The 26187-nt window shown below is 43.8% G+C and overlaps 1 protein-coding gene across 8 annotated transcripts; it reads right to left on the bottom strand.

Annotated features, from left to right (window-relative positions):
* Nucleotides 1-9201: 9201 nt before the first annotated feature.
* On the bottom strand, nucleotides 9202-23131 carry eif3c (eukaryotic translation initiation factor 3, subunit C). Of its 8 annotated transcripts, XM_072667295.1 has the most exons (26): nucleotides 23002-23131; nucleotides 20721-20840; nucleotides 20533-20598; nucleotides 20098-20287; nucleotides 19166-19291; nucleotides 18984-19035; nucleotides 18591-18709; nucleotides 17806-17936; nucleotides 17372-17632; nucleotides 16543-16684; nucleotides 16300-16425; nucleotides 16103-16196; nucleotides 15798-15985; nucleotides 15427-15651; nucleotides 15051-15242; nucleotides 14734-14905; nucleotides 14412-14571; nucleotides 13750-13815; nucleotides 13553-13640; nucleotides 13292-13457; nucleotides 12649-12696; nucleotides 12008-12049; nucleotides 11422-11469; nucleotides 10735-10782; nucleotides 10012-10059; nucleotides 9202-9369 (listed from the first exon to the last, which is right to left on the bottom strand). In XM_072667295.1, the coding sequence occupies exons 2-26, from the start codon at nucleotides 20819-20821 to the stop codon at nucleotides 9293-9295; spliced, it is 2976 nt and encodes a 991-aa protein (XP_072523396.1). In that variant the 5' UTR covers nucleotides 20822-20840; nucleotides 23002-23131; the 3' UTR covers nucleotides 9202-9292. The 8 variants fall into 8 exon arrangements, with proteins under 8 accessions (XP_072523396.1, XP_072523397.1, XP_072523398.1 ...); XM_072667296.1 differs by lacking the exon at nucleotides 12008-12049; XM_072667297.1 differs by lacking the exon at nucleotides 11422-11469.
* Between the last annotated feature and the right edge of the window lie 3056 nt (nucleotides 23132-26187).

Here is a 26187-nt window from a genome sequence, read left to right on the forward strand (position 1 = left end):
GGCAGTTTTCAGGACAGGAGGAAGATCCAGGTTCCTGAAACAGAACCGCAGCTTTAGGATCATCAGAACATCTGGAAAGAGTGAAGAGATCAAACCCCACACCCTCTCACCCTGATCTTTGTTCTGGGATGTATTTATCTAGAACCTATCTAGGTCCGTTTGTACACAGTTCCCCCTTCATTACTGAGAACCTATCTAGAGAACCTCAACCTGCAGGACAGAACGCTACGCTCAGATTATACGGAGAACCCTTCAGTGTGTAGCGTGTCTCGGTGCTGACGTGTTCTTCTGTGGTGAACCCAGGCTAACAGAACCAGCACAGCTGACTGTGGTGAAGTACTGGGTTAGCAAAGGAGGCTACAGACAGAGTTAGCACTGCAGTAGTGAAGCAGGGCGCTAATGATAGCGCTTCAGTTTCACACACCTGAACACATCTACTTGTGTAGCAGGTAATGCTAACTCCTGGACTGCTAACGACCCTGCTAATGACCCTCGGGCAGTTAGCGTACACACTGCTTCACTATTGACTATTACACTGTTAGCTAATGCTAGCCTTAATCAAACTTGTTAGCTAGAGTTAGCCTGTCTATGTCTGAGGTAAACCTGTTAGCTAAGGTTAGCATGTCTTAAACCTGTTAGTTAGGGTTAACCTATTTTAGCCTGAGTTAAACATGTTAGCTAGGGTTAGCACGTGTTAGACAGAATTAAACATATTAGCCTGTCTAAGCCCTAGTTAAATGTTTTCCAGGGTTAGCCTGTCTTAGCCTGAGTTAAACATGTTAGCTAGGGTTAGCCTGTCTTAGACCAAGACATGCTAACCTTAGCAAATAGGTTTAACTCAGGCTAAGTTAAACCTGTTTGCTAAGGTTAGCATGTCTTGGTCTAAGTCAAACCTGTTAGCTAGGGTTAGCCTGTCTTAGCCCGAGTTAAACCTATTTGCTAAGGTTAGAATTTCTTGGTCCAAGTTAAACCTGTTGGCTAAGGTTAGCCTATTATCTAGGGTTAGTATCTCTATGACTGTGCTAAACCTGTTACCTATGATTAGCCTGTATTAAATCTGTTAGCTAGGGTTAGCCTCTTTTAGCCTGTGTTAAATCTGTTAGCTAAAGTTAGCATGTCTTAGCATGAATTAAACCTGTTAGCTAAGGTTAGCATGTCTTGGCCTGGGTTAAACCTGTTAGCTAAGGTTAGCATGTCTTGGCCTGGATTAAACCTGTTAGCTAAGGTTAGCATGTCTTGTCCTGGGTTAAACCTGTTAGCTAAGGTTAGCATGTCTTAGCATGAATTAAACATGTTAGCCTGTCTAAGGCTTATTTAAATCTGTTATCTAGGATTAGCCTATCTTAGCCTGAGTGAAACATGTTAGCTAAGGTTGACCTGTTTTGGCCTAAGTTAAACCTGTTAGCTAGGCTTAGCATGTCTTGGTCCAAGTTAAACCTGTTAGCTAAGGTTAGCATGTCTTGGTCCAAGTTAAACCTGTTGGCTAAGGTTAGCCTATTTTAGCCTTGGTTAAATCTGATATATAGGGTTAGCATCAGTTAAACATGTTAGCTAGGGTTAGCATGTCTTAGCCTGAGTCTGAGCTCCAGTCTCATCCAGTCATCAACAGCTTCTCTAATGCTCACTAGAAAGCTAGCTTTGGAGTGAAACACTTGCAGTTAGCTTCAGTGCTAAAGCTAACTCTGCTGTGGGAGTGTCTAATCTGAAGCAGTGTGTTTCGGCCACCAGAGGGCGCTGCTCAGTATTAACGGCGTGTGGTGTTGGAGAGGTCAGGAGCAGCAGGTGAGGTTTAGCTTTGCTAGCTAGCTAGCTGTGAAGCTAATGTAAACACTGTTAGCATGTATGCTAGCAGCTCCAGTGCTGTTCTGCTGCTGTTCTCCACACTAACGTTTAAAGCGTGAACAGTTTCTCCTCCAGAGGTTTAGAGATGAAGCTGGGAGAGACTCTGGACCTGCTGAAGATCCTGTCCTTGTTCAGATCTTTACATTTTCCATCGTTTAGAAAGTTGGAGCAGCCTACCTGACTGTGGACCCTTCTTCTTCCTGTCCTTTACAGCCGCTCTCCCTCCTACACCTCACCTGATTGGCTGATTGGCCACCAGCTGATTGGCTGATTGGCCAATTACTGATGTAGCTCAGCTGGTTAGCATGGCGATGAGATGGTGTGAGTGTCTCCCCACACTGAGGAGAAAGACATGCAATTTCAACTAAATGTCCAAAAGTTTGTGGACACTCCTTCTTCAGACTGAACCCAGTCCAGGAGCTTTGGGACGAGTTGGAGTGGCAATCAAATTTCCTCACAGCAATGTTCCAATATCTAGTGTAAAGCCATCACAGAAGAGAAGAGGCTGTTACTGCAGTAAATGAGGACAAACCCCTGGCTGACGTTCTTGATTTTGGACGTTGTATGAGCAGGTGTCCACATACTTTTGGCAACACAGTGTATGTAAATGTGATCATGGTAACGTGATTAAAGTGTGAGACTCTGGATTTGTGCACAAGCTGTTAAGACATACAGGATCCACTCAATTAACTTTGCTGCTGTTTTAATATGCAAATATATGCAAATATATTCATATGTAGATTATAATATATGGACATATCTGCACTAATATGTGGCTTTTAAAGACCTTACAGCACACTTCTGCTAGGATCAAAAACCACCACCAGAGGTCATCCTTCACATCCTCGGACTGTGGTTTCTTTTGCATAAACTGTTTTAATATGCAAATATATTCATAAGTAGATTATAATATATGGACATATCTGCACTAATACGTGGCTTAAACGGGTTAAATAGGGTCTGTTATTGCAGTGTTCGGGATCTAACGGTCAGAGCGGCACTGGAGCTGCTGCCGTAGATCAGAAGGCTGCTCACTAAACAGCCTCCAATCACAGCCTGGGGGTGGCGCTGTGGTGCAGGTGGCTGTTTTACTCCTGATGCATTATGGGTCCTTATAGATCAGGTAAGCTGGGATATGATCAAAGGTTACCATGAAGGTGAAGACTAGTACTGAAACACCTGCCAGTGGAGTTTTACCAAAGCCTGGTTCACGAACATGAGGAACAGCTCAGCTTTCAGAAGCTCCAGACTTCACGCTGACCAGATCTCAGGAAATGACCATGTTCCCCAAACAGCCTGACCAGTGGGGGGCGTCAGCGTGAACATCAGTAAACTCAGGAAGTGAAGTTCTCCTGTTAAACTGATCATGGAAGATCCAGAACAGCTGTCTGTAATCAGTGGAGAGTCTCCAGCACCTACCCTGAACCTGAACACCAGCACTGAACTATCTAGAACCTCATAGAAAGAGGAGAACAGCTGCAGGTGTGGATCAGCCTGCGCTCAGACATGGGTGCAGTGTGGGAGGAGCTTATCAGACACGCCTCCTGCAGTTAAAACTGACAGCTGGTGTGAACTGAGCTCACTGCAGAGAGTAGCTCCTCCCAAATCTGACCCCAAGAGGTCAAACAGAGGTCACTGCTTATTTGGTTCACCTTAGCTTGATGCTCCAGTCTTCACGTTGATGGTAACTCAGTTAATTAGCATATTTCCACATTATCCAATCAGGAACTGACCAAAGGTCACCATCAGCGTGAACCCCAGTAGTAAATGTCTTATCAGTCGTGTAACACACAGAACTTTATAAGTCTGGGCTGGGCCAGTTTCCCTCCTCCACTCAGTGAGGGTGGATTTGGGGTGAACCCGGTGCTGGCATGCTGAGAGCCCTGCCTACAGTGGGTGGGGCTGGAGGTGCACCGCCTCTGCCGGCATGCCAGGTTCTCCTCCCTCTGTAGGAGGTGGAGGAAGTTGGCTAACCCAGATTTACCCCTCCTCATTCTCTGGTCTGGGAGGAGCCAGAAGGCACCACTGCCCCACCAGTGGGTCAGAAGATGCCCCAGGCCTGAGAGAGAATGAGATGCTGCCCAGGGCTGGGGGCACTACACTGACCCTGGTGAGGCAGAGAAGTACAGCAAATGTAGAAGAGAATAAAAGACAGGAAGGAGGAGAGGAAAGAAACAGCACTTTTTTAGGAACCAGTAAAAATGGAGCTTCTGGTTCCGATGCTGCTACTTAGTCTGCAGAACCGGTCTTCTCGATCGCGGTGGAAAGATCTCCGATTTGACCCTTTTTTTCGTCCTCACCATCATCGAGAACACCGCTCACATCGCGTGCCTTATAAACACTCGTGCTAATCGGCATCTCTGATTGGCTGCTTGCTCATTAAATATGCAAATTTATTCAAAAAGGGTGTGGCATGTGGGGGGAAAAAGAGGATAAAGCTGCGAAAGCTTTGCATTGTGGGAAGCAATCACAGAGGCAGGAGGTCAGATAAGCGAGTCCTCAGGCTGATCTTCTAGACTGGACTCTTCAGCACAGATGAGGAACCAGGCAGTTTTCAGGACAGGAGGAAGATCCAGGTTCCTGAAACAGAACCGCAGCTTTAGGATCATCAGAACATCTGGAAAGAGTGAAGAGATCAAACCCCACACCCTCTCACCCTGATCTTTGTTCTGGGATGTATTTATCTAGAACCTATCTAGATCCGTTTGTACACAGTTCCCCCTTCATTACTGAGAACCTATCTAGAGAACCTCAACCTGCAGGACAGAACGCTACGCTCAGATTATACGGAGAACCCTTCAGTGTGTAGCGTGTCTCTGTGCTGACGTGTTCTTCTGTGGTGAACCCAGGCTAACAGAACCAGCACAGCTGACTGTGGTGAAGTACTGGGTTAGCAAAGGAGGCTACAGACAGAGTTAGCACTGCAGTAGTGAAGCAGGGCGCTAATGATAGCGCTTCAGTTTCACACACCTGAACACATCTACTTGTGTAGCAGGTAATGCTAACTCCTGGACTGCTAACGACCCTGCTAATGACCCTCGGGCAGTTAGCGTACACACTGCTTCACTATTGACTATTACACTGTTAGCTAATGCTAGCCTTAATCAAACTTTTTAAACCTGTTAGCTAAGGTTAGCACGTCTTAGCCTGAATTAAACTTGTTAGCCTGTCTAAGCCCTAGTTAAATATGTTTTCTAGGGTTAGCCTGAGTTAAACATGTTAGCTAGGGTTAGCATGTCATGGCCTGAGTTAAACCTGTTAGCCTGTCTAAGACTGGGTTAAATCTGTTAGCTAAGGATAGCCTATTTTGGCTAGCGTTAAATCTGCTAGCTAGTTTTAGCCTGTCTTAGCCTGAGGTAAACCTTTTAGCTAAGGTTAGCATATCTTGGCCTGAGTTAAACATGTTAACTAGGGTTAGCCTATTTTAGCCTGGGTTAAATCTGTTATCTAGAGTTAGCATGTATTAGACTGTGTACCTGTTAGCTAGGGTTAGCCTGTTTTAGGCTAAAACAGGCTAATCTTAGATAACAGATTTAACTAGGCGTTAGACAGGCTAACATGTTTAATTCATGTTTAAGCCATGTTTAACTCAGGCTGAGTTAAATCTGCTAGCTAGGGTTAGCCTGTTTTAGCAAGAGATACATCTGTTAGCTAGAGTTAGCTCGCCTTAGCCTGTTACCTAGGGGTAAACCTGTTAGCTAGGGTTAGCATGTCTTAGCCTGAGTCTGAGCTCCAGTCTCACCCAGTCATCAACAGCTTCTCTAATGCTCACTAGAAAGCTAGCTTTGGAGTGAAACACTTGCAGTTAGCTTCAGTGCTAAAGCTAACTCTGCTGTGGGAGTGTCTAATCTGAAGCAGTGTGTTTCGGCCACCAGAGGGCGCTGCTCAGTATTAACGGCGTGTGGTGTTGGAGAGGTCAGGAGCAGCAGGTGAGGTTTAGCTTTGCTAGCTAGCTAGCTGTGAAGCTAATGTAAACACTGTTAGCATGTATGCTAGCAGCTCCAGTGCTGTTCTGCTGCTGTTCTCCACACTAACGTTTAAAGCGTGAACAGTTTCTCCTCCAGAGGTTTAGAGATGAAGCTGGGAGAGACTCTGGACCTGCTGAAGATCCTGTCCTTGTTCAGATCTTTACATTTTCCATCGTTTAGAAAGTTGGAGCAGCCTACCTGACTGTGGACCCTTCTTCTTCCTGTCCTTTACAGCCGCTCTCCCTCCTACACCTCACCTGATTGGCTGATTAGCCACCAGCTGATTGGCTGATTGGCTGATTGGCCAATTACTGATGTAGCTCAGCTGGTTGGCTGCTGGCGCCCTCTGGTGGCTCATGAATGAATCCCTTCAATCAAGTTAAATTTAACACTGGAAAGCTCAGGATTTCATGACCACTTGAATGGTCCTAATGGTCATTATTTATTTGTTGGGGAAATGAAGCGTGCAGCACTAGTTCAACCAAACGTACTTTTACATGTACGATGTGGATGTGTTTTTTCCCAAATGTTTTTTTTTTTTTTATAAAATAAAATTCTCTATATTTGCAAGATTAATATTATTTTTTTATATAATATAATATAATATAATTTTTTTATTATTAATTTTTTAAAAGAACAATAATACTTAAAAGTGTGGTTTTCAGAGTCAAATCTTTTTTACATCCAGGTAAATGTCTAAATGGACTGCTTGAAATTAACCATTATTAACCAAATTAATCATTAAAATAAATAAAATATTATTTAGTATAGGTCTTCATGGAAAAGTCATTTATTAACGGGACTAGTCATTTTTGTTTAGTGTGCTTCTTGTGAGCTACTCGCATATAATAATAATAATAATAGTAAAATAGTAATAATAATAATAATAATAGTAATGCATATTCTTATGTTTTTATCACAGCCCAATAATTATACAATGATATAGGTATCCAATCCTTCACATATCAATCGTTTATTATATGATTCTTCATATTTCTTGCTGTTGTTGCTAAATAGTCGAACCTTTTTTTACAGCAGCTTTAATATTTAATATTTCGTAACTCAAGTCCGTGTGCAGTTCTACCTGAAAACCGAGAGGGGTCGCTAATTTTCCTTTAAAAACTCACTGACGTTCTATATATATATATATATATATATATATATATATATATATATATATATATATATATATATATATATATATATTTATTTATTTATATATATATGCATCTTTTGTATGAAAAGCAGTAGTCATTTTTCTCTTTCCTGACAGCATTAGCCCGTTTGCTGCTGGTTATGCTGATGATATTTGCTGGTGTGTTTCAGTCTATGGCAGAAAGGTGGAGTCTGTGGGCTGGTTTCTGGGGTAAATGGCGGGAAAACAGGCGGCTTGGGGGAGAGGAGACGCCGTTCATCAAACACACGGGAAAATTACGAGGCAAAAAGGCTTAAACATTTCATAACAAATTTCATACCAAAAAAATGCATTTATATATATATGTGTGTGTGTGTGTGTGTGTGTGTGTGTGTGTGTGTGTGTGTGTGAGTCGTACATAGCAGAACGTCAGTGAGTTTATTTTTTTTAAGGAACATTAGCGACCTCTCTCGGCTTTCAGGTAGAACTGCGCATTGACTTGAGTTACGAAATATTAAACTAAACCAATTAATATTAGTCGTTGAGTGTAATAATTTTTTTAAAAGCTTAAAAACTGTATTTTAAAATATATTAAAATGAACTTGCTTGTAAATACGAGTTTACGGGCGTTCCAGTGCAATTTACAATGGGTGCAGGCGGTTTCCCCACTTCCCCCTCACCTCACCTCCACTGTTTGTTTGTTTGTTTATATATATATATATATATATATAAATGTGTGTATATAAATGTGTGTATATATGTGTGTATTTACCTGCTTCAGTTCTAAAGCTCTGACCGGTCTCTGGATCCAGGCGTCCCGCTGTTTTTAATGGGGATCAGGTGATCCCGTTCTGATTGGCTGCTCGTGCCGTTATTACCGGAAAAGCGAGAGACTACGCATGCGCCAGCATAACCCCCAAAATAAAATACTTCAATATAAAAAATATCTAAATATAAATCTAATCCGTCTCTGTCTGCAAAATACAGGGGTGACCCACAAATACACTTTCCAGCCTTTTCTCTCAGCCTGTACCTGTGAAGATAAAGTAAAGGTTAACAGATCTAGAGATCACCATCATTATAGTCATATACTTAACAGTGACTGAAGACACGCCTTAGCTAGGTTGAAAGGTTGCTTCATGAATTACCCAGTGATCCCCACTACCTTGTGGCTTTCCTGTACCTACCTACTAGATGCTTGCAGTAGTAGCAGAAGTGCACCAGCGGGAGAAAGACCTTCGCTAGGCCTTACATAAGCCGGAAATCCCCTTCCGGGGTAGGAACATCTGGACATGCAGAGCAAGTGCAAGTCCCCTTGTTCATTGTCAAAAAAGTTTGAGGAAAATCTCTAACCATGTCCTGAGCTGCTCAGTGCTGGTGCCAGCCTGTTTGTGGCTGGTTGCTGCTTCTTGCCTGGCCCCTGGACCAGATTTAAGCTTCTGTACTGATCAGCAATATATCATAATAATAGAGATAAAAAGGTTATCAGGCTACTGTTATAAGGGAAAACCATATGTATTCAATAATGCAGGTTCCCACAAGCATGGGTTCTAGATTTTAGTTAGTTTTAGGTTATGGGGGATTGAAATTTTCTCTGGTAGATCCCTCCATAAAGAGGATAAGTTAGGGTCTTCGTTTTCTGAAATCCTATTCATTTGACAGACTTGATGCTCATAATTTTGATTTCCCTAGTGACCTTCCATTAGATGGCGTACAAAATACTAACAGGACGGCACTGTGAGCTTCAAAACCATGAGCAGGGAATGTGCGCAGACCAACAACACTCTACATGGAGTGTGAAACCCAAATAATAACATGGTCTGGAGCAACAAAGCAGCTCTGCGTTCAAAAGCTTTTACCCCATCTTAGGTGAAGCTGCTACTTGCAGTGGTTGCATCTCAAAGCCTCCACAAGAACAATCCTGTAGGTTGAACATTGTGGTACACCTCAATTTCAGCACAGAAGTACACAACACACCCAGACTGCATCTGGTTCAGAAACTGAGCGAAGTTTATTGTTTCAAATTAGATAAATCACACAAAGAACCTGACCTAGTTCCCAAGCCTGCTGAGCTTCTACCTCAAATCTGGCCCCATCCCTTAACTCGCACCCCAACTTCACGAGGAAGAGTGTGAACTAAGGGGAAGCACATCTGTTCAAACAGCAATATGGTCAGCAGGTCTGGATGAGAACATTGAACAGGGTGTTAAAAAAAAAACAGGCTGAAACTGAGTGGAGAAGCAGTGGAGCTGCTGGATGTTGGTGTTGAGGTGGAAAGAAATCAGGCTCAGGACGTCGCAGTCTGGTCTTGGAATGAAAGCGGGTCCTCCTCCACCTGGGTCGGGACTCAGTACGAGCCCTGGTTCTGGGACCTGTAGCCTCCTCGCTGGTAGCCCTGCTTCTGCTGGTAGCCACCTTTCTGATCTGAGATGGAAGAGACGCATGGAAAGCATTTAGAGAGATACCGAGGCACGGGCACGTCAAAACAAGACGACGACGGCGGCGGCGCTAGAGGTCTCAGTAAAGCAGAGGAAAGAGAATGGAGGGGGACGTGGGGCGGAATAGAGTGTTTAGAAGAAGAAATCAGGGTGTTGACTTCGACAGCCTTTACTAAAGCCCTGTGTATAAATGCCAAAGCAGTATACAGAGCTGGCAGGACTTCACGAATATGACTTCACCAATAAATCACTTCTTATTTACAGCAGCATTTCGTAAGAATTGGCATTTCTTGCCTACAGTTGGAAAGTGGTACTTGGGCTTAAAGCCTTCGCTAAAGGAAATTTTCACATGCATTTCTGGACAAGCGGAGACATCCAGAAGCAGCATCTGGGCCGAAAAGGTAGAGTAATAACAAGTATGACTCTAGTGACTGAAGTTTTACCAACTATATTCTACACAGCACCCCAGACCCTGTTCCTACATAAATGCTCCTCTGCAGGCCTTAAACACTTAAAAGAGAAGAGGAAGGTGAACAGAACAGAGACAGTCAGGGTATAAAAGGTGAAGAAGGGGAGTGAGGGAGTTGATTGAATGAGGGAATAAATGAATGAATCTGTTGATAAGCACCTCGTTGGTATCCTTGCCTCTGTTGGTATCCGCCCCTCTGGTCTGAATCTGCACAACAAGAACAGTTTAGAGGCATGCAGCTGTGGAGATGTAGACATCGGCATGGGCTATGCTACAATTTTACAGGCGTTCCATCAACAACGTTAAACACATGCAATGATAATAATCAGTTCGGGTACATTCATAAGAAGCCTTTAGTGATGACAGCAATTAGGAGCCTTGTTTATACAGTGTTTTGACTTCGACGGGCCTTTACTGAAGTCCTTTGTATAAACGCCACAGCAGTATAGAGCCGGCAGGACTTCACAAATATGACTTCAACACCAATAGGTCACTTGCTATTTACAGCAGCATTTCTTGGCCCTACAGTTGGGAAGTGGAATTTGTGCTTTAAGCCACCCCTAAGGCTCATTTCCCCATGCATTTCTGGACAAGCCAAGAGATCCAGATATTCAGCATCTGAAGGTAAAGAAGCATGTAGACTGGGGCAATAGTAATTTTACACAGAATTCTGTTTTACCAGCCGTATTCTGCAAAGTACCCCCCACCCCGTTCCTACATAAATGCTCCCACATGATCGAATCCATGCACAGGAAAGTTTCTCTTCAGGCCCAAAACAGAGTACAGAGTAACAGAGACTTAATCAGGGTATAAAAGGTGAAGAAGGGGAGTGAGGGAGTTGATTGAATGATGGAATAAATGAATGAATCTGTTTATAAGCACCTCGTTGGTATCCTTGCCTCTGTTGGTATCCGCCCCTCTGGTCTGAATCTGCACAACAAGAACAGTTTAGAGGCATGCAGCTGTGGAGATGTAGACATCGGCATGGGCTATGCTACAATTTTACAGGCGTTCCATCAACAACGTTAAACACATGCAATGATAAGGCTTCTTATCAATGTACCTGAACTGATTATTTAGTGATGACAGCAATTAGGAGCCTTGTTTATACAGTGTTTTGACTTCGACGGGCCTTTACTGAAGTCCTATGTATAAACGCCACAGCAGTATAGAGCCGGCAGGACTTCACGAATATGACCAACACCAATAGGTCACTTGCTATTTACAGCAGCATTTCTTGGCCCTACAGTTGGGAAGTGGAATTTGTGCTTTAAGCCACCCCTAAGGCTCATTTCCCCATGCTTTTCTGGACAAGCCAAGAGATCCAGATATTCAGCATCTGAAGGTAAAGAAGCATGTAGACTGGGGCAATAGTAATTTTACACAGAATTCTGTTTTACCAGCCGTATTCTGCAAAGTACCCCCCACCCCGTTCCTACATAAATGCTCCCACATGATTGAATCAGAGTACAGAGTAACAGAGACTTAATCAGGGTATAAAAGGTGAAGAAGGGGAGTGAGGGAGTTGATTGAATGATGGAATAAATGAATGAATCTGTTGATAAGCACCTCGTTGGTATCCTTGCCTCTGTTGGTATCCGCCCCTCTGGTCTGAATCTGCACAACGAGAACAGTTTAGAGGCATGCAGCTGTAGATGTAGGCTATGCTACATTTTTTGCAGACGTTCCATCAACATTAAAACACATGCAGTGACTACAGCTAGTTAATTTAGTACATTAATATAAAGCCCTGGGTAATGCAAACTAAAGGGTTTTTCCATTTATGGTATCAAGTATAGTGATCATTAAAACCATTTCAGAAATGTCGTAAAGGCATGAAAAAAGCTCACTTCCTGGTCAAAAAAAAAAAAAGAAAAGAAAGAAAATCGATATTTCGAGCTCTGTTTAAAGAACATCATTTTTGGCCTGTTGGCAGTGTAGCCAAGAGTAAATCTGTAATCAATAGTAGTGTTTTAACTGAATCGTGAGGCTGCTACATCGTCTAGAGGACGAAGCCAGCTTAAGGTTGAAGGTTAAATATACATGCATTAGCTTAATAGCTTAAACACCACAGCAGAATCATAGTACAGGAGGTCCAGCAAACTGACACGTAGGAGCCTCTGCGTGCGGCTACATAGTCATAGTGATCACTGACCTCTCTGGTAGCCCTGCTTCTGTTGGTAGCCTCCTTTCTGATCTGTGGAGAAGATTGAGAGAGAGAGGGGGGAGCAGTTAGTGTTTCCAGCCAGTTAAAATGTGTGTAACCATTAATGCAAGTGTATTAGTCAGTGAGCCACCACAGCCAGCCAGGTTCGATGTACATTTTCATGCTACAGTAATGTGCTGTAAAAGATTTTGGAGGAGCTGCCTCAGTAAAACGTGTATGAGTGTTAAACCTCAGTCACACGAGGGGCAGCATGAGCAGAAAGCCCTCGGGCTGCACCCAGGTTTATTAGGCTGGCTTGTCAACGCCAGCCAACCAATTCGACAGCCGTTTAAATCCTGAGGCAATTAACCCCACAGATTATGCATATGAGCTCTGTAAGAGATCAATCTTGGAGATGTGCATTAGCTACAGCACACTGGCAGTGCGGTGATCGATACACAGGAAGCGTTAAACAGTAAACAGGCTCCAGGTGTGTCTGCAGATGCAAGGAAAAGAAAGAACGGCCCAAACACTACAAAGACAAGAGGAAGCTGAACAGAACAGAGACAGTCAGGCCATAAAAGTGAAGAAGGGGAGGTGAGGGAGTTGATTGAATGAGGGAATAAATGAATGAATCTGTTTATAAGCACCTCGTTGGTAACCTTGCCTCTGTTGGTAACCGCCCCTCTGGTCTGAATCTGCACAGTGAGAACAGTTTAGAGGCATGCAGCTGTGGATGTGTGTAGACGTTGGCATGGGCTATGGTACATTTTGATGCCATTCCATCAACACAAAGACATGCATATCAATAATAAAAGTAGTGACAAAAATAATTGATAAGAACAGAAAAGAAGTTTTGCAGTTGTACAAACTCACCACAAGAGGGCGACTACAGGACTGAATGAGGGGAAAATGGTTCAATTTAAAACTGTAGCTAGAATGTAGCTAGCTTTAGCTGCTTCTTGGACCAGCCATACTGGACAGTATGTATAATTTTCATTTCCAATTTAAAAAGTAAAAGTTTTGTGGTACACGTGACAAGCACCACTCCCAACACCAGTTCGCACTCTCTGGCACAAATTTTTATGGTCAACACTTGAATCTGTAGCTCAGCAGTTAGTCAGCAGCAGCTACACTGGGCTGTCTGATACTCAGTGGAGCTGTAGCTGAGCTAGTGGCTACAGATCCAAAACCATGAGGAAAAACCTTTAAAAACTCAGCGTTCGGTCCTTCCTGTTTTTGCCCATATTCCAGTAGCCAATAGTGGACGCTACCCTGTGAAGAATTCCTCACCTCTGTTGAAGTAGCCTCCATAGACGCCCTGCTTGAGGTCGAAGACACGCTCGTTGTTCTCCACCAGGCCGCCCAGCTTCTCAGCCAGCTGCAGCGCCATGTTCTGCAGGGAGGTGGGCTCAGTCCTGTGCATCACCACTGTCTGAGTGGGCTGGTCCAGAGATGCCTTGGAGCGAAAGCAAGAGAACAGATCAAATAACCATGCACGTCATCAAAGCCCAACAAAGCCACAATAAAAACATCCAGCAGTTCTGCATTTACCATGAGCTCCTCGTTGATGATCATTTTGCTGATGATGCTGTGCACTGTGTGCAACTCCAACTGAAACATCTCTGCTAAGGTTTCCATACTGTGGAAAGAAACAGAGGCATGGTCATCAAAGGTGGCATCTAGACCAGACCATTATCAGAACAGAGAGGGTTCTGTTGAGCAAATGCACAGTCGGCCTGTGGAGGTACCTGATGGAGTCGTACACACTGCTGTAGGTGAACAGGTAGGTGCGCAAAGACTCCTCCTGAATCTTCCTGCGTACAAAAGCACAAAATGCAAAACATAAGAACACGCCACCAAAACGCCACCAATCCTGACCGTTCAGAGGTCAGATACCCATGTGATCAGTTCTACCGCTCCAAAAATACCGGATGGAGATCCATCATACCAGAGAAGCCCACAGCTCAAAGCTAGAGGGCTGGTCAGCATAGGTCCCATGTTTTCCTAAGGAGATTATACATGTTTTCAGTGTCAGTCTAACCTAATCAACCTACTGAAGGTGTATTTCTCCAAACCCTGATACATTCAGATCAGTACTAAAACAAGATCTTATTTAACTCTATATCAGCAGCTGAGACTATACTAGTAGGGACACCAACAGCCTGCAAAGTCCATAAGTGATTAGTAGTTTGGACTAGGTCTCATATCGGGCGTTCAGACGAGTCAAAAAGCCCAGTTACTTCACAAGCAGCATGCTGAACGGAAAGCTTCTCAGCCTGGAATCATTGAGTGCAGGGCAATCCGGTAGGATGTGCACGAGGGACTGTGGGAGGCAGGAAAAATGACTCCCAGAGAGGTCAGAAAAGCTGAGCAGTGTCTGCACGACATGGACGTGAACATTTCCGGTTACCTGACGAGCATTTCACGAACACGCTGAGCCTCAGGGAACAGGTCCCACACTTTGCTGTTCATTTTCTCATTTATGATGAATGAGTGGCAGGTACGCCAGTCGCCCATCTTCATGGCTTTGCTGGCGGCCACAACGTGCTCCCTCATGCTCTCAGGGGGTCCTGCGGGAGCAAGGGAAGAAGGGATCAGTGGTCAGAGCTTGGCTGAAGGTCAGTAATGTAGTCTCAGCCCTTTGCAAGCTATGGCTTTTGTGTATTAGCCTACACCTCAACTTGCACCCCCCACCACCCAACCAAAATAAATCTCCAGCCCTCTTTACTCACCCAGCAGGGGCTGCCTCTCGCCCACTCGCAGCTGGTGATGGAACTGCTTGCTGATCATCCTGCGGCGGGCATCGAACTCGTGGGCCGCCATGTAGGGGATCTCCAGCAGCATGGCCGAAACCAGGTACACACACTCCAGCAGCTCCAGGTTGATGTGCATGTGGAACGGCACCTGGGAGAGAAACGCGAAGCCTGCATGACAACCTACACCAAACAGCTGCTTTCATCCACATCCATTCATTTAGGTGGAGGACGAGAAAGACTGGGGCAGACTTAACTAAGGGTTGAGGTAAGGGTTTGTAATAAAGTGGTCGTACCTGTCGCCTCTTCTCAATCTTCTCTTGCTCTGCGTTCCTCTCCTGCATGTTCCTCATGAGAAGGCCCTGACCCAGCAGCTCCTTGGCCCTGCCGCTTGACTGGATGTCCAGCAGTGCATTGTGGGCATCTTTAATCATGCCCTGTCGGAAAGCACAGATGCCCAGCTGCACCATGGTCCTGTTATACAAGATCTGAAGAAAGAGAGAGGGTGTCAGTCAGATGAAAGACCAGCTGGTGCTCCTAACATGCAGGACACACCATAGCAAACCTGAGCCCAGTGTCCCTTGTTGACGAAACTCCCTGATAAAGCAGTGGGCTTCCCTTACCACAAAGCATGGGCAAATACAGTCACACAGTGGTCACATAAGTGAATACCTGCACAGGAGGATCAGCGTGCTGAATGTTGTCCTGAAGGTGGCTCATGAGCATGAGATCGCGGGCCTGGTACCAGCGGCTATGCAAAGCGTGGTGGTAGATGTGGCACAGGATGGCGCAGGTGCGGATACGGTCGGTGCGGTCCTTGGCATAGATGAACTTGCACAAGCGGTCCATGATGATCGCACTGTCCTCTCCCTCGCTCTCTTCTTGGTCCTGCTCAGACTGTTAGGGAGGGGAAGGGTCAATCATGATGCATTATGCTACACAACTAGAAGCTCTGGTATAAATTGGGTCATATAATTCTTCCGCTAAAGGCTACTGCTACAGTTTCTCTGAAGCAGGTTATGAGGTAACGAGCCTCTTCTCACCTTGCTCTCTCCCTGTATGCCCATACAGCGCCGGTGGGTCTTGTAGTCGAACTTGTAGTAGGTGTGCATGATCCTGCGCAGGTAGACGCGACACACCTCCTCAGTGCTGCCCTTGTTCTCCAGGTACTGCAGCAGCCGGTCAATGATGTTGCATACGCGGCCCTCGTCCTTCAGGTTATCCACATACTCTGGAACGGCAAGAGCAAAGTAGACCGATTGCACTCATTAGAAGGTGTGTCCACAAACTTACAGGCATTTTGTGTAGTTTTAGGAGACAAGGCCAGAAAGATCAGCGTGAGGCTCACCCTGGGAATGAGGGTCTGTGTTCTGCATGATCTTGGTGAACTCCTCATCCATCCTCTCCACCAGGGTCAGGATGCAGCCACGGACGCGGAAAGGCTGGAAGAAAACACAGACATCAAGTCAAACCAGCAACAGATCTAAAATAAACAAACAGTACAAACGGTTCTGGCCGATTCGTGGCGCAGGCTGATGCACCGACCTGCTCAGAGACGGCCAGGTTCTCGCTGTCCTCTGCGATGTTCTCGCCAATAAAGATGTTGCTGTTATCGAACAGGATGTCCAGCAGCTCTTCAATGCAGTCCAGACACTTCTTCCACATATCCGGCTGAGCAGGTGGAAGTACGGAGGTTAGACAAGAGAAACAAGAAGGACAAGAATGGGCGTTCTAACTATGGTAGAACATGGAAAGATTAGAGTGTATATTTTTTAAAGCGTCTCCAACCTTCATGAAGGTCGCCAAATTGGGGTTGTAGTCGTAAAGGGAGGCGATGATGTTAAACTTGATCTTCACAGAGATGCCTTGGCCAAGGTTGTTCTCCTCGGAAATTGCCGCCAGAGCGTGAAGGAGCTCAATCTGAGCAGCCCTGAGACACACAGACACAAAAAACTATTAGTTACTCTCAGTTCCACCTCAACTGGAACAGCCAGAATCTAGCAGCTGCACCATTTAAAGTGGAACGGAGGAAAAAATGTAAAAGGCCAGCAGTGCTGTGAGGTCTAGAAGAAGGGGAATTCAAAAACTATTAGAAACACCATGTCCAAATGTTTGCGGACACCCCATGGCATTCAGCTACTCCAAGTTGCACCCATTGCTGACACACACAGCTTGTCTAGTTCCTGTAGAGAAGCACTGCCAATAGAATAGGACTCAAATGACAATAAACATGAACTATTAACTAATAAACTGGACTATTGGCACCATGTTGCCTAATGCCAGACGTTAAGCCCCCAGCATTGAGCTGGGACCCCATGTTCTCTGAAATGATGGTGGTGCCCCATCCAATACTTTTGGGATGAGTTCAGGAGATGAGGAGAATCCAACATCCTGATCTCGCTAACCCTGTCGTCACTGAATGCAATCAAATCCCCACAGCAATACCCAAGCTAAAAAAAAAAAACCTAGTAGAAAACCTTCTTCCTTGGACAGTAGAGACAGTCACCCCAAGTAAAGCAGGATCAGCTCTTTTTAATATCCTTAAATAAAGTCGTGTAGGTGTCCCAATACCCCCCACCCCAAGTTTCAGAGCACAACTGAGGGTGCCAAAGCTTACCTGTCAGTTCCCTTCTTTCCTCGAGCCTGGAGGATCTCGTTGAGCTTCTTCACCACCACGGCAGTGTTGATCTCCGTGCCCTTGGCAAACATCTTGGGTTTCTCCTTTACCAGTGGCACGCCTCCCCTCACCTTCTCCCATTCTCCTCCCTCCGCCTCCAGGGCCTCTTCTTCAGCCTCCTCCTCAGCACGCTCCTTCTTCTTGCTCCTCTTCTTTCGCTCCTCCTTCTTGCGATCGGCCTGCCTGTCTCCATCCTGAGCTCTGAGAGAGGGACGAGAATGCTCAGTTTCCAGTAATAACAGAACTCACAAATATACTCATCTCTACCCAGTCTTCTTTATGGATGCACTGGAGCTATGATGCTAATTTAAGTGCCGATATTAGCATGGTGCTAACTGAATACTGAAAATTCCACATCTAGGTTGTTCACTGACTTTTTGAGGAAGGCCAGAGCCAGGGAGGCAGCATTTCCTTCATTGTCCTCACTCTCGCTGCCGCTGTCCGTGGAGTCTGAGCCCCAGATTTCATCGTCATCGTCATCATCGCCACTCTCCGACTCGTCATCCTTAAATCACAGCGAAGGCGACAAACACCACCAAGATTTTAAAATTAGACAAAAGCAAAATCAAGGTTAGGTTGACTGGCTTCCTACGAAGGGTAGCATGCGATTCTGTCCCTTGGACTCCCAGATCACACCATTCTACCATTGCTGAGAGGGTGAAGGCTGGCACAGCCTTCCTCCAGACACCAGGTCTTCTAAAACTGCCACCAATACAACATCCCCTGGAGCTCAACACGCTTGGAGGAGAACACTAACTGCTAATTCTGTTACATGGGCAAACAGACACCCACGCTGAGTGATTTTGGGGGAGATATGAGATACTAAGGGGTCTAGAGATCAAAACTATAGCCTGTCCATCATTAAGGCTGGGTTTGTGGCCAAGGCATCACAAGTTCGAATCCCGTGCCATGCCACTTTCATCACCATCAGCGTGCTCCCTCCCCACATCACTCTTAAGCGATGTTGGCAGAGCCAGAGCGGTGGGCAGACCTAGCCGCAGCACCTTGATCAAGGGCACTTTAGCAATGACCTGCTGTTTCAGGGGATCAAACCAACTACATGATCACAAGGCTGATTCTCCAACCTTCAGGCCACGGTTGAGTCTCCAAATTTCATGATATTAGCTGGATGTAACTGTTAAATAACTAAGTAACTCACCGCTGCGCCCTTGAGGAACTTGCTGGCCTCAGGAACCGGCTCAGCCGCAGGCTTCTTCTTCATGAAGTTTTTGGCGGTGGCACTTTCTCCTGCATCGTCGTCGCTCTCTGAGGATGAACCTGGAGATGATGCACAAAATTAGCTTCTGTATGAACACTTACCATAAGTCCACTGCTTATGCTGAACAGATCATATATAGTGTAGCTGCTGTCATGCAAAGCTTTTGCAAAGTTAATGTGAAAATATTTTATGCCAAGTCATTTTGAAGCATTTGCATTGGTCCACTGGTCAGGAAATTGACCCGAATTAAGTAAAAGAAAGTCTCGGAAATTGGAAAAACTGCAAATACGGGGGATGCAACCTTTTTTTTTTTGCATGAGAAGCCCAACGTACCAGACTCAGCTTCTTCCTTCTCTTCCTCTTCCTCAGCTGACTGCTCTGGGTTCTAAAAGCAAGAGCAGGACAAGTTCAATGACAACATTTCACACATACAAGATTTCATGATTAATTAGGACTGATTTTTATTTATTTATTTATTTATTTATTTATTTTTTAAGGCTGCAGTGACAACCGACCTCCTTGTAGTTGGCGATATCAGTCTCGAAGTCGCGATTGTATTTGCGGATCTTCTGGCGCAGGGTGCTGAGGGCTTTGGCGTTGTTTTTGTTCATCTTCTTCTTCCCTTCCTTGTCCTCCCATAGCTGCCAAAGCAAAATCACAAACCTAAATTAGCCATTTAAGAAGTTCGTTTTAACATGATTGGCTGAGAGGGAGCACCAATATCTCCAGATAATGACTCAAACGAGTCAACTGAATCTGTCAAGATTAGTCCGGTAATTCGCCTGTAACCTAGCAAAGACTAGTCCTGGAGGCCCACTGCTTGCATTTTTCGGTGTTTTTCCTGCTCCCAAAACACTCAGCTTGATTTACCAGCTGATTAACAGCCCATTACTGAATTCAAACGGGTGGGTTAAAGCAGGAAAAGCACCAAAAAGTGCAGGGCAGTGGGCCTCCAGCACCAGGGTTGAGAAACAGTGATCTATATCAACGCTGCCAGCTGCAGAGCGCCGGTTTTACTGACGGCCCGTTTCTGTGTTTGAAGTTTGGTGGTAACGTTACACCTAAATCAGATTATCAGAGGCCAATAATCCAATTTATCGTGATGCTAACAGTGCACTCTGTATCCTAGACTGGAGTCAAATAAGTGACATTAGTAGGGATGGCCAAATCTGATCATGTAAATAAAGAACCCATTCAGAACATAGGAGGCGAACGCTACAGCACAGGCTACAGAAAGCCTAATCACAGCACATTCCCCCACTATAAATCAGTTAATTCACACCAGAACTGTGGCATGATCACAGTAATAGACTCAAGGTCGTGCCACATCATGACACTTTGACTCTGGTGTTCCTGGGCTGTTGACACGAAGCCGAAAATAAGCACAACGGTGCCAATCTCTCATTGTACCGCACTCAACACCATGACTCTTAGCGTTCCTACGCACCTGGTTGAGGTAATCCTCCAGGTCGGCGAGAAGGCGGATGTAAAACTGCGGCACTCCCTCTTTGTCCACGATCGCTTTACTCTTCAGGAACGCTCGACATAACTGTTCAAACTCCTCCAGACATTTCGCCATGTCTCTGATCTTCATGGCATTGCGAATGGTCTTGATAAGGTTCGTCAGCTCCTCAAACCTGGGAAGGAAGAAACCAGGTTATAGACGAAACGGTCCAGTATGATCACCAGCGAACGTAGCCCACGAACACAATCACTTGGTACAGTCCGGGTTAATTTCTTAGCCTGTTAGCAGATGCTGGTTAGCCAATTCCGTCAAAAAGCTGATGACGATCACACAAACTTGGACGTAAATAAGCGCAAGGTCACAGGAGTTCGTTTCAGCGCGATGGGAAACTGCACTGTACTGACCAAAGTGACTCACCTCTTGTCCTTGGCACTGCGTACCACTCTTTTAGTGTCCTCCTCATCATCGCTCAGCAACAGATTCCTGAAAGAAAGCGATAAAGTGTTTGGGACAGGTTTGGGACACAAAGAGGATCATGAGGTCAAGTTCTGCTGTATCGCCCAGCTCTAACAACATCGACTGGACGGTGGGAGGGATGCACTCACTGCTTGTTGAAAGCAGTCCCGGTTGCTTTAGGGGTGATCTCCTCAGCGGATGATGACTCCTCCGACTCACTGTCGGATCCGGTGGCAAAGAAACGGGACATCCCAGATCAGTCCTGATCACTGTGGAGTGTGAAAAAATTAAGAAGAGGTGAACAACCACACAGCAAGACGGAGTCCGCTTCAGAGGTCATTCAAAATACAGTGATAGCAGAACCTTATTTAGTGCTACATCTGTTTCATCATCTGTTTTAAAGGACCAGGTGTCCCCCATTTTAATCCCAATCCAGCTCTGAGTGTTTGTTTTAACCAGTGATCTGACACTATAAAACAGTAATTTTAATAAAAGTCTCTACTAAACTAAAGAAACTGATACTGAAAATAAAGGGATTTTACTGAAGCCGTTAATCAGCAGCTCGTCTGATCTAAACTGTGGGGCAGGATTGTTATTTATACACACGGAGATGGGATTGGATTTGGCTGATCCTCAGATCAGTTAGTAAAGAACAGCGTACTGTAATTTTTCAGGGTCTATGATTAGAGATATTGATATGAAGACATGAGACAACTAACAGCCATCACTTACAGCTATATGCATTCGTCCAGATGTGTCCAACATTGGGCTTTATTGATTTACTATTCTACAGCCAAATATATTATCTACAGCAAAATATTCTATAGACATATTTAAGTATATATAATATAATATAATATTCAAGTAATTGAATATTCTGTAGACATATTTAAGTATATATATATATAATAATATAATATTCAATTAATTAAATATATATATATACTTAAATATGTCTACAGAATAATAATATAATATAATACTTAATTACTTAAATATTCTGTAGACATATTTAAGTATATATATATAATATAACATGTTCAATTAATTAAATATTCTGTAGACATATTTAAGTATATATATATATAACAATAATATAATATTCAATTACTTAAATATTCTGTAGACATATTTAAGTATATATATAACAATAATAATATAATATTCAATTACTTAAATATTCTGTAGACATATTTAAGTATATATATATATATATATAACAATAATATAATATTCAATTACTTAAATATTCTGTAGACATATTTAAGTATATATATATAATATTAAGTATATATATATATATATATATATATATAACATTCAATTACTTAAATATTCTGTAGACATATTTAAGTATATATATAACAATAATAATATAATATTCAATTACTTAAATATTCTGTAGACATATTTAAGTATATATATATATATATATATATATATATATATATATATATATATAACAATAATATAATATTCAATTACTTAAATATTCTGTAGACATATTTAAGTATATATATATATATATATATATATATATATATATATATATATCAATAATATAATATTCAATTACTTAAATATTCTGTAGACATATTTAAGTATGTATATATATATATATATATATATATATATATAACAATAATATAATATTCAATTACTTAAATATTCTGTAGACATATTTAAGTATATATATATATATATATATATATAACAATAATATAATATTCAATATTCTGTAGATATAAACACCATATGGCACCACTGCCTTAATACCCTATACACTATATACCCCTTCAGAAAGGGGGTATTCTGTGTACTTACAGTACATTTAGGCAATATTACTACACACCCACGAAAATATGCACATGTATAAGTTATAATCATACTGCAGTTATGTTTTTGTAAGAGTAGTATGTTATTAATTGAGAGTATTTAACCATTTCTGGCACTTTTCCCCTCAGAATCGACACCGCATCCGATATTTTACCAAACTGGGACAGTCATGTCGTATCAGCTCAACATATTAATTTAGTGAACAGTTACATCTTTAATAAAAGCATATTATTAAGTTTCTTTGTCTTGCCGGCTGTCAGAGCCGACATTTAGCCCGGCTGCCGGTAGCCGCTTATCTCCCTCAGTTAGCCGTTAGCCGTTAGCAGCAGCAGCCATGAGCCGCCCTCTCAGCGGCTGGTGGTCGAGAAGGGAGGCCCGCTTTCAGCCCTCGCTCAGCGCGCTTGCTGACAAATCGAGCCCGCTGATTCGAGCGCGGCCTCCTGACCGGCCACAATGCCGCAAAGCACGCGAGAGGAGGCCGGATCCGCCCGGAGTCAGAATTCGGCCCAACACCGGCGAACCAGCCCAGCGCGCAGCGGCGCGGAGCCTCGGCCTGATCGGAGCCTTCCACCGCACCCCTCCAGAGTCGCTCACCTATTCGCGTGTGGAAACGGGCGCGTGTCGGTGTGAGAGGCTGTTCGGCTCCTGGTTCTGATCCAGATTGGCAGTTTTATCCGCGCGGACTGGCAGCGTGCGCCTCCGAGCCTTATCGCTCACTTCCGGCGAGAGAAGGAAAGACGGAAAGCGCGGCGGAGCTGCCGTGCGAAAGCCCCGACACCCCCTGCTGCAGCGGAGCGGTACTGCAGACACCGCAGAGCGGACTGCAGCCAACTCTACCCACCAGCAGGGGGAGCCTTTTTCTTTTCTTCTTTTTTTTTTTTATTATTATTTTATAACAAATTCATTTATGTAAATTTATGAATAAAAAGTCTGAAGTACAGAGCCTCACGTGTCTCAATATCTCTCAATTTCTAAAACGAATGAATAAACACCGGGGCCATAAGCATGTGCACTTTATGGACAAAAGTATTTGGACACCTGTTTATTCATTGTTTCTTCTGAAATAAAGGATATAAAAATAAAAAAAAAGAGTTTATTACTTATTTACTGTCCAGAGAAGTCTTAGTACTTCATTTTCATCTTCATGTTCAGTGACAAGAGTGTTGAGTCTGAGGACAGGGTGTTGGATGATCCCCCCCCCTGCACCTCATCCTCAATTCCCCAACTCATACCAAAAAAAAAAAAATCATCCAGAAGTATTGGATGGAGCACCAACCGTCATTCAGTTCGCTCAATGTGGGGTTTATACCCCTCTAGTCCACGCCTGGCATTAGGCCGCATGGAGCCAAAAGGTTCATGTTTATTTATCTGCTCCAGAGAGTCCTAATCTATTGGCAGTACACAGGGACTAGACAAGCTGGTTGTGTGTAAGAGAGAGAGAGAGAGCATTTGCACATCTGTGTCAGCAATAGGGGTGTAAATATACCGAAATATACGGTCATCTATTTCCGTTAACATTGTAAAACCTTATAATACAATGACCTTACATTTTTGCTTTGATATAAAGGTCAATCGATACAGATATTTAACATCAGACAGCTGGTTAAAAGTCCTTTACGATGGTTCCATCTTGGAAAAATTCCGTGTTTGGTGGACTGGATGATAACAAACACACACAGCCACAACGACCTGACACCTCCTCCTCATGCTGGTCACCACATTGCTGGGGGATGACCAGCAGCCCCATTCTTCAACCAGCATTTGTCGCAAGTCAGCTAATGTGGTTGTGTTGGTCACTCTGGCACGAACAGCACGCCCAAGCCGAGACCAGTGCAAACGGGCCTGACGGGTAAGGGCAGTCAAGGCAGGTTTCCTGGCAGCCCGATGAGACCGAAAATTGACAGAGCTCTCGGCCATATTGTCCTGCAAACCGTCAGATCCGTAGAAGGCGGCCTGAGTGCTGACAGGGTGAGGAAACAGCCCGTCTCTCACATCCCACATTACTTGGAACTTGGCCTTCAGTTCGGAGATGGTACCAGGGCTCACTCCACACAATGCCGCAGCTTGGTTTTGCGGAGCACCAGGTGGAGCCGGGTTGCCCTATCGCACGGGTTGCCCTATACAGATCAGTCAAACGTGGCATGCCCACTCTTGGAGTGGGCCCATGCTCACAGGTGCTGCCAATCAGGTGCCAATCGGGGGTCCCAGAAGCTCAATAGCAGAAGTGTCAATAGCAAATTTGGCCATTTTTTCATGGGCGCATCCCACAAATGCATGTTCCTTACAAATATGGCACCATTTAAAGGGGGAAATTAACAGGCTTTCTAATGGGATAAGATTTATTGGTAAAAAGCATTTAAATTGAAACAAAATATTATTTTAATTAGGTTTATAATAAAGCACTTATTTTATTAGTTTTTTTTTTTTTTTGCTTAAGCTACAAAAATTAAGAACAATAACCGTCCTTAATCTAAAAAAAATGTGTAAATAAATATTTACGTAACTTTACGTTAAGAACTTTACGTTAGGCTCGCGCTTGTCTTAGACCGCGACCGGGCTAGAAGGCCAGTCTCTAAAGTGATCGGTTTAACTGGATGAATTACAGAGTTTATGTCTAATTAAAAGGGGGCATAAAGGTGGGGGTTGATCTGTTACAGTACTGGTAGCTGAGCCACGTTCAGACTGCGTTTTTCCCTCCATTTTGGACGCTGGGGCCGGAAACACGTCACCGACAAATTTACGATGGAAAATTAAGATCAGCCCTAAGAAGTTCGCGAGGATGTTCTTCAGTGCAGTTGTCTTAATTATTTTTTTAAATAATTAATTAAATAATTAAGAAATTAAAATAAATTCGCTAATATTTTTTAGCGAATCTATGTGTAAATTTGATGTATTTTATGTTGTATTTCACTTATCAGCTTATCATAAACACAATAAGCGCAATAACATGTTTAATTATCCACTACTCGGAGGGAAACGAGAGCGCAGCAGAAAGTAAAAGGAAGGAAACACCGAATCCGGAGAGACTCCAGCCTCCGGCACGCTCACGGGCCCAGACGAGGGTCACGTGATCCTAAGAAAATTCAATTTATTCAAATATTAAATCGATTTATTTTTCAATAAGATTTTTTCATTTAAATGTTTAAAAAAAAAGAACATTTTTATTTTCCAGAACGTTAAAAAAATATATAGCTAATAAATAAAAAAAATCCGGCCCCTGGTTAGTTCAGACCCTAGAGGGCGCTAGAAGGTGGGAGGGGCCTGGCCCTGGGCGGACGTGACCCTCTCCCTGCTTCACTGGAGCACCTTTGACCACTGCACACCAAGAAGACCCCACACGACCTGCCTGATGTTCTAGAGATGATCCTGTGATCCAGTCGTCTAGAACCTCCCAGTTTGGTTCTTGGTGGCTCAAAGTGGCTCAGATTCTGAGTCCGCCCATTTTTCCTGCTTCAGCACCTCCATCACCTTCAGGGACTAATTGTACTTGAGATATTTTGATTAAGTTCACCAGTTACAAACCCACCAGTCTACATATCCTTACTGAAGATTATGGGGGCAAATGATTCATTAATCATCTATTATTATTATTATTATTATTACCATCATTAACCATCCTTACTTTCATTAGTCTCACCATCTCTACTATGATTATATCACAGCACACCAGGGCAGTAGAGCAGTCTTGTGTGGGGGTACTGTGACATTTCATCATTCATAACCAGTTCAGACCAGAGGAGAATAGATGGATCCCCCCTCGTGAGTCTTGGTTCCTCCAAA

The sequence above is a fragment of the Salminus brasiliensis genome, chromosome 22, assembly GCF_030463535.1.
Source record: "Salminus brasiliensis chromosome 22, fSalBra1.hap2, whole genome shotgun sequence".
Classification (NCBI taxonomy): domain Eukaryota; kingdom Metazoa; phylum Chordata; class Actinopteri; order Characiformes; family Bryconidae; genus Salminus; species Salminus brasiliensis.